General features: G+C 43.6%; 1 protein-coding gene across 2 annotated transcripts in view; it reads left to right on the top strand.

Moving 5' to 3' along the window:
- Positions 1–3,263, top strand: part of LOC117942563 (high choriolytic enzyme 1-like) — a 16,945-nt gene extending 13,682 nt beyond the window's left edge. The window contains exons 3-9 of one of the 2 annotated variants that reach the window (XM_034868115.1): positions 1–46; positions 137–292; positions 1,682–1,802; positions 1,889–2,067; positions 2,756–2,837; positions 2,922–3,046; positions 3,139–3,263. The exon at positions 1–46 is cut by the window's left edge and continues 1 nt beyond it. In XM_034868115.1, coding sequence (XP_034724006.1) covers positions 1–46; positions 137–292; positions 1,682–1,802; positions 1,889–2,067; positions 2,756–2,837; positions 2,922–3,046; positions 3,139–3,140 — 711 coding nt within the window. In that variant the 3' untranslated portion in view covers positions 3,141–3,263. Of the gene's footprint in view, positions 47–136; positions 293–1,681; positions 1,803–1,888; positions 2,068–2,755; positions 2,841–2,921; positions 3,047–3,138 lie in introns of both variants that reach the window. The other variant, XM_034868106.1, reaches the window with a different exon arrangement.
- The last annotated feature ends 5,640 nt before the right edge of the window (positions 3,264–8,903 follow it).

Below are 8,903 nucleotides of genomic sequence, written 5' to 3'. Positions count from 1 at the left end.
GAGCTTTCTGTCTCTGAACTTCTGGAGAGAGCCAACAGTAATCTGAGTGAGTGTGAGCTGCTGCAGCCATGATATTTCAAATTTTCTGTCAGCAGCCCTTCAATATGTTTCTGAGTGTCTGTGTGATGTGTTCCAGTCCGATCTGACAATGATCCCATCCTGATTGGAGGAGACATCGCCATCGGCAGCGAGGACGAGAGAAACGCCGACCCCTGCACCAGCCGAGGCTGCATGTGGGGCAAATACACTGACGGGAAGGTCTACGTTCCTTATTACATCACCAACCACTTCTGTAAGTGTCACACACATCTTGCACATATGTTCTGTCCATATACAGCAGGCTTCCACATTTAATGCTGCCTGTTGTACAAGCAGCTTTGACAGAAGATTTCAAAGTTGGGCACCCAGATAGCTCAGTTGGTAGAGCGGGTGCCCATGTATAGAGGTTTACCTGCGGCCCTTTGCTGCATGTCACTCCCCCTCTCGTTCCCCTTTCACAACTTCAGCTGTCCTGTCTATTAAAGGCCTAAAATGCCCCAAAAAAAAAAAAAAAAAGGTTTCAAAGTGAGAACAAAGTGTTGACATACCAGAATTCAACACACAGCGGCCTTTTTGCTGCTTACTGTTAAAGTAAAGCCATCAATAGCAGCAGCTGAGCCCAAACCTGGAGGGGTCTGGGGCAAGCTAGTTGGACTATATTGTTCTCGAGCTATTTGAGAAGAACATGATAATTGCCAAAGACAACAAATTATCCTGTAAAGCAATCCCCCCCCCCCCCCCCCCCCCCCCCCCCCCCCCCCCCCCCCCCACACACACACACACACACACACACACTTGAAGAAACTACTCTCTATTCTAAAAGAATAATTGCTGTTGTGAATAATAATAAGATTGTCTTTTATAAATGTAATTCCAAAAAAAGAAATGTTGTCAAATAATTTGGGCCAGTATAGTAAGAAGATAAATATATAAATGTGTGCTGTGGGATGCTAAGAAGCTACATGTTGTGTCCTGTTGGGTTCTAAGAAGCTACACATAAATGTTGTTTGCTGTAAGATGGCAAAAAGCTAAATATACATTTAGATGATACATATATAAATGTGTGCTGTGGGATGCTAAGAAGCTAAAATGTGTGTGCTGTTGGATGAAAAGAAGCTAAAAAGTGTGTGCTGTGAAATAATTAGAAGCTATATGTTGTGTGCTGAGGGATATTAAGAAACTAAATGATTTGGGCTGTGGGATATAAATAAGCTAAATGGGTTTTTGCTGGGGTATGGAAATAAGCTAAATGCTATGTGCTGTGGGATGCTAAAAAGCTTTAATGTTGTGTGCTATAGGATGGTAAGAAGCTAAATGTTGTGTGCTCTGAAATGGTAAGAAATGGAGTGCTAAGAAGCTAAATGCTGTGCGGTGTGGGATGGTAAGAAGCTAGATGCTGTGTGCTGTGGGATGCTAAGAAGCTAAATGATGTGTGCTGTGGGATGCTAAGAAGCTAAATGCTGTGTGCTCTTGGATGCTAAGAAGCTAAGTGCTGTGTGCTGTGGGATGCTAAGACGCTAAATGCTGTGTGCTGTGGGATGCTAAGAAGCTAAATGCTGTGTGCTGTGGGATGCTAAGAAGCTAAATGAAGTGTGCTTTTGGATGCAAAGAAGCTAAATGCTGTTTACTGTGGTCCTGGCAGCCGACCGTGAGAGGTCCATCATCATCCGTGGACTGGAGTCCTTCTCTTCCTTCTCCTGCATCCGCTTCAGGCCCACCCGAAGCGATGACCGCGACTGGCTGAGTATCGAGTCCCAGAATGGGTAAGACAGTGTTGTTATAGAAGACTTTGAGTTGGAAGCTTTGCTCCCACTTCAGTGTTCTTCATCTCGTCTGTGCTCCTGTCCAGCTGCTACTCCTTCGTTGGCCGTCGTGGTGGGAAGCAGGTGGTGTCTCTGGCCCGGAGTGGATGCCTTTACCATAGCACGGTGCAGCACGAGCTGCTCCATGCTCTGGGCTTCAACCATGAACAGACCCGCTCTGACAGGGACAACCACATCAGGGTCATGCTGCAGAACGTTCAGTCTGGTAAGGGAGCTGCTTAATATTCCCTCTCATTAAGGTGGGGCTTAAATGTATAAAAATATTTGCCACAGTTAGGAGGGCCAGACAGGGGTCTAGACTTAATATTATGGGTGCATTGGCCCCAGAACCAGCACTGTAGCCACGATTGGAAAAAACAAAAAAAGAAAGAAAAATGTATGTACATTTTTAGTTTTAGTTTTTTAAACTATGATATTTAACTACTGAATTTAAAAGGAGATAGCATCAAATTCCAACTCTTCTGACATTGAGCCTCCAAAACGGAACGGACCTGACATGAGACTGCCCTGTGCTGTAACTGCATTACATCGGACATTAAAGTAGCACAATGATTAAACATGAAAAACCATAGCGATGTGATTTGTGAAGAAGTTAAATGTCTCTTTCCATCTTGTTTGCAATATAAGTATTTTGGGTCCCTGGTGACTCCTAGTGGACAAAAAGACCCTGAACATTTTAGCAAATCCCTAATCCTTCATTGATCCTTCATGAAACAGAAGCTCATTGTGTGACTGCACTTCTCTGAACATATGAAACCATCAGTACCAAACCACAGACCTCTTTAGATTATTGGGATCTGTCTCCAGTGGCTGGACTCCTTTTTGTCCAGAGTTAATGTGAAGTCAAACCAAACAAATGTCACTTTAATCTTAACTTTGTTTTTGTTTTTTAGGAATGGAGCACAACTTCAATAAGATTGCCACCCTGAACCAGGGCACTCCCTACGATTACAACTCTGTCATGCAGTACCACAAGTAAGAACAGCTGGCTTCACTTCTGCCATGTTGTGTGTGTGAGTGTGACGTGCTCCCTTCTAACTGCTCCATTTCCTCTTGCAGGACCGCCTTCTCCAAGAACGGCCAGCCCACCATGGTCCCCATTCCCAACCCCAACGTGTCCTTCGGCAACGCCAGGGAGATGAGTCGCAACGACATTGCCAGGCTCAACACTCTCTACAAGTGCTGTGAGTGTCCACTTGAGCATATTATAAAAAATATATATATACACACATTGAGTTTGGACCTAACCCCCCTCTGTGCTGTTTCACTGTTACAGAAGAAGCGTGTTCAGACGTGCTGACAGACAATCAGAGGCTCCCTGACCAACAGAAGCTGAGGCCCTGAACTCATCAGCACAACAGCCAATGATAATTCTATAAAGTTACTTTGACTTGAATGAAACACTGACTCCACCGCTTATTACTGTGTCCATACATGACTGTGTAGTACACCGTGAAGACCTCACTTTGCTGCTACCATAACACCAATCAATCACAAGGGAAGGGTCAAATGTCTGTCTGATACAGTTCACCTTTATGTTTTTATATACAAAATTCCTGATTGGGAATGTACCTCGGTTTTGGGGTCACGTTGGGTATGTTTTCAGTACAAAAAGGAAAACAAAAGAAAAGGCTTAATTTACCCCTTATTTATTAACCATGAGTACTCATTGAGATGTAAAAATTGCTACAGTCCAAAAAACAGCATCTGTCCTGCAACAGTAGTATGGGTGTCTCCAGGACCACATTTTGCCATGATGACACACACACACACACACACACACACACACACACACACACAACTGTGTCTCACTATCTTTGTGGGGACCAGTCATTGACATAATGGATTCCCTAGCCCCTTACCCTAACCTTAACCATCAAACCTAAATGCCTAACCGTATCCCTTACCCTTACCCTAACCATAAGTTAATTCTAACCCTGATCCTAAAACCAAGTCTTATTCCTCAAACAGCCCTTTAAAGTTGTGGGGACTAGCATTTTGTCCCCACAAAGCTGTCAGGACCCCATAAGTATACTGTATTCCCGGTTTATGGTCCCCACAAATGTAGTTAAACCTAATACACACACACACAAACACACACTATCTAACATTGTGAAATCAATACCAGTGTCACAGCTGGCAAATATGACTATTGAAACAATTAGTGGCAGATAAAAAAGAAAATTTCAGACACATTTTGTAATGTCATGATCAGGTTTATGTGAGCGCTAAATTTTTTATTGAGAATGACTATCAGCGCTATGGAGACTGTGGAGAGTTGTAGTTGTAGTCTCAGTTACTTCCACATTAATATTACAGTAACCATAAACAGTTTTGTATCACTGTTGTTTTTTTAACTCGATAATTTGAGAAGTATTTTGAAAGTACATTATGACCATACAGTTTACACAGGAGTTGTTGATATTGTCTCTGGACTGATTGGGGATAACAGTTTTTTTTCAATTGCTAAACGACATTTGTCACAACTGAAGCTACTGTGCAAAACTCCAACTCCAGTCTGCAGTACCAATCTGAGATAAACAGTTCACATCTCCTGCAAAACTCATATCAAGCAACAAAACTCTTAAGACACGTCTCAAAACAGGCTCAGTGCAGCCAAACACTCTGAACAACCTTCACTGAGATAACACACACTGTCACACAGAACACACTGCAAACACTAGCTTCAAACACCAATACCGAATATACAACAATTTTCATCTTTACACTTTGAATGACTTTGGTGACTTCAAACTAATCAGTAGTCTCTTTAACAAAAAGAACATTTTTATTTTATGATATACCAGTTTTTTATGTAACCAAGATTTAGACTTAGATTTCTCTTTATTAGTCCTTTTGGGATGACTGCCGCGACTCTAATTCTCTCAGTGCCAGGAGGCACACAAGGCTTGGACATCACTCCTCCACTGGGTTCGGTTTGCAGCTGCACGTCGTGCTGAATTCCACGTGTTCCAGCCTGCACCGTTACGTTCCAGTTCCACCATTCGCCGCCAAGTTGTTTTTGGGCGGCCTCTTTTCCTTCTTCCTTCAGGTATCCACCCGAGGGCCACAGCACAGTTGTCCGTTCTGTCCTTCCTCAGCACATGGCCGATCCAGTTCCATCTCCGTCTCCTCACCTCCTCACTGATTTTGTTTGTTTTTGCCATCTCAAGAACTGACTTGTTGGAGACGTGTTGTTGCCATTGAATCTTGAAAATCTTCCGTAAGCATTTGGTCTGGAAGATGTCTATCTTTTTCTCCTCTCCCTTGGTTAGTTTCCAGGTCTCGCATCCATAAAGCAGAACCGAAAGGACCAAGCTCTTGGAAAGGGAGGTTTTGGTCTACTTGCTGATATCGCTGGCTTGCCATATGTTTGATAGCCTTTTGAACTGTGCGCTTGCCAGTGCCACCCTTTTCTTGACATCCGCTGTGCCTACACCATCCTTAGTGACGTTTGCACCCAGATACGTGAAGCTCTCTACCTCCTCTACCTCGCTTTCTCCAACCTTCAGCTTTTTGTCGCTCTTGCTGTTGGCCTTCATTATCTTGCACTTCTTGTCGTTCAGTTTTAGGCCAACCTTAGCTGCATTGTCCTCTAATCTTGTTGTTTTGTGCTGTAGGTGATCCATTGTTGAAGATAGAAGGGCAAGGTCATCTGCAAAGTCAAGGTCTTCCAGCATGGTAGTGAAGTCCCATCGATTCCAGTTCTTTCACCCTCCACAGTTCTCCGCATTACCCAGTCGATTACCAGGAGGAACAAAAATCCTGACATGCAGCACCCCTGCTTCACTCCTGTCATCACTGGGAACCAGTCTGTTGTCTCGTTCTCGTCCATAAAGGAGCACTGAAAGTCCTCATAAAGGGTCTTTACCATCTGGATCAGCTTCCGAGGGATTCCGTACTGACGCATGATGGTCCAAAGGCTGTCTCGGTGAATGGAATCGAACGCTTTTTCAAAGTCAACGAAGTGGACGTACAGTGTAGCATTCCATTTGTTGACTTGTTCCAGGATATTCCTAAGGATGAATATCTGGTCGACAGTTCCTCTGCCTATCCTGAAGCCGGTTTGTTCTTTTCGGAGCGATGAATCTACTCCAGTTTGTATCCTGTTAATGAGTATCTTGCTGAGCACCTTGCTGGCCAGAGGCAACAAAGTAACCCCCCCTCCAGTTTCCACAACTATGAAGGTTTCCTCGCTTTGGAATTTTGCAAATGAGTCCTTCGGTCCATTGCGCTGGAACTGTCTCTTGGTCCTAAATGAGGCCAAAAATCCGTTTTAGTTCTAAGCTGGTCTGTTTTGTGTTTGCTTTAAGCATTTCAGCTGAGATTTGGTCTACTCCAGGGGCCTTTCCATTCTTGAGGGCCTTCAGTACGATCTTGATTTCTTCAACATCTGGCGCCTCGACTGGAATATCTATCTCCTCCCTTTCCTCCTCTTCCTCCTGTGGTGGTTCTTCTGGTGCTTCCCCGTTGAGAACTTCCTGGAAATGTTCCTTCCACCTCACTAGTCTGGCCTCTTTGGTCTTCAGCAGCTCCCCGTTCTTACTCTTTACTGCTGCTGTTTGTCTGGTACTCTTTCCTGTCAACTGTTTCACGATACCGTATAGTTCTTTCTGTCTTCCGTTTTCCGCTGCTTTCTGTGCTCTCTCTGCTTTCGCTGACATCCACCTCCTCTTGTCCTCTCTCACACTCCTCTTCACTTCCCTGTCCTTCTCCCTGTACTCTTCTCTGATTTTGTTTTTAATTCTTTCTGAGCGGGTACTTTCAATCCTTATCTTGGTGGCTTTTCTTTCGTCGATCAGTCTCCAGGTGTTATTGCTGATCCACGGTTTGTTCTTCCTCTTCCTGAAGCCGAGCACCTCTTCTGCTGACTTGACGTAGGCGTTTCTCTGCTGTTCCCATACCTCCTTTATGTCTTCACTCTCGTTCCTGGTCTTTTCCAACTTGCTCGTGACTGCCTTGCAGTATTTCTTCCTCATCTCTTCATCTCTCAGTCGTTCCACGTCTATCCTCGGCTTGACAACGTTGCTGTTTCTGTGGGCACTAAGACGTAGTTTGATGTGCGCCCTCACCAGGTAGTGGTCGCTGTTTGCATCAGCTCCTCTTTGTACTCGGGAGTCCATGACAGAAGATCTCCACTGTCCTCTGATCAGAAGGTGGTTGATCTGATTCTTCACTTTTCCATCTGATGATACCCATGTTGCCTTGTGGATGTCCTTATGGGGAAATAATGTTCCTGTTATCACAAGTCCATTCAGCTGGCAGAACTCGCACAGTCTTTCTCCGTTATCATTCTGTGTCCCTAACCCGTGCACTCCCATTGTCCTCTCGTACCCGCTGTTGTCACTTCCAACTTTAGCATTGAGGTCCCCCATGATGATGACAATGTCGTTCTTGTTACATCCATCCAATGTTTCCTGTAGCTGCTGGTAGAATTGCTCTTTCTCCTCTTCTTCCTTCTCATTGTGAGGGGCGTATACTTGAATAACAGTCACAGTCCTGTATCTCGAGTAGAATCTTGCTGTTATTATCCGCTTGTTAATGGGGGTCCACTCCATGAGTGACTTTTCTGTTTGCTGTCTTATCATGATGGCAACGCCACCCTCATGCAGTTCTTCATCCCCACTATAAATCAGAGTCTGTCCCGTAGCCATCTTCATCCTGCCGGCTCCTGTCCATCTGCACTCGCTGATCCCAAGGTCGTCCAGTTGGTATCATCTCTCTTGCGATCTGTGCCGCTGCTCCTCCTCTATACATAGTTCTCACATTCCAATGTCCGATGGTGAAAGTGGTTTTGGGTGTCACTGAAGATCTCGTCGGGCGCTGGGCCATACTGCCAATGTTGGCGATCCCCGCTCCACCCTGGTCGTCTTGCAATATGATGTCCGTTGTTTCTGTAACAGTCTTGTTTTCCGGGAGTAGGTTGTTAGCCTTCTGCCCAACCCCCAAGCTTGGAGGGCCAGTGGTTTTCTGCCATAAGTCCTCCAAAAAGGCAATTCATTTGACGGACGAAAGAATAATAATAATAATAATAATAATTCCTTCAGTTCCAATAGGGCCTTCGCCGCCTGTCGGCGCTCGGGCCCTAATAATAATAATAACAAAAAGAACATTCGTCAAGTAAAGACAAAAAAGACCATAAATTATCATCAAAGTGTCAGTGTTGAGTCCATTGTTAAAGTGATAAAGTGACCAGGTATTAATGCAAGTCCAGGTATGTATGTATGTATGTATGTATGTATGTATGTATGTGTTGTCCTCTCTGCCCTATTTCCTCCTCCCCCCAAGTGAGGAGTTGTAGAGTCTACTGGCATGAGGGACAAAGGAGGAATGAAGGAAGAGGGAATGAAAATCAGCAGTTTGCTTCAATAGAAATGTAATTTTATTTTGTCTGTAGTAATTTATGTAATGATTGGAAAAAAAGTTAAAAACTAAAGGTACATAAAAACAAAGAACATTGGATGTCCCGGCTAGATGCATCATCTATACAAATGAATATGTTGTTTCCATGGCTTCCACCTCCATTGCTTTCTGACAAACAGTGAACTTACTGTTTTTTCACTTTAGTAAAGGTAGCTGTTTTTATAGCTGTCATACATTTACCTGGACACATTGGTATCTTTGCTCTTTTACCTGTTTACTGTTTATCTCAAACAGTACAGTGAATAATTGAATCATTCTCATTTGGTGTTTCTTTATTTTCAAAAAAGTCTTCGTGTGCTTTCTCTGTAAACAGTGGTGTTCCTAAGTTTACATGTCCATGCTAAAGTTGACTAAAAAGAGGAATACAAAAATCATCTTTTGTAAATAGATCTCAAAGCATTAACTAAAAAAAAAGGAAAAATACAACCTTTCAAGGACACCAAATTTCTTTGTGAATGAATAAGTCTTCCTTAAAATAGGGTTCGGCCTAAGTATACACACCCCTATGTTAAATTCCCATAGTGGCAGGCAGATTTTTTATATTAAAGGCCAGTTATTTCATGGATCCAGGATACTATGCATCCTGATAAAATTCCCTTGGCCTTTGGAATTAAAATA

The sequence above is a fragment of the Etheostoma cragini genome, chromosome 1 (assembly GCF_013103735.1).
Source record: "Etheostoma cragini isolate CJK2018 chromosome 1, CSU_Ecrag_1.0, whole genome shotgun sequence".
NCBI classification, from domain to species: Eukaryota; Metazoa; Chordata; class Actinopteri; order Perciformes; family Percidae; genus Etheostoma; species Etheostoma cragini.
This window is presented reverse-complemented; position numbering and strand designations above follow the sequence as displayed.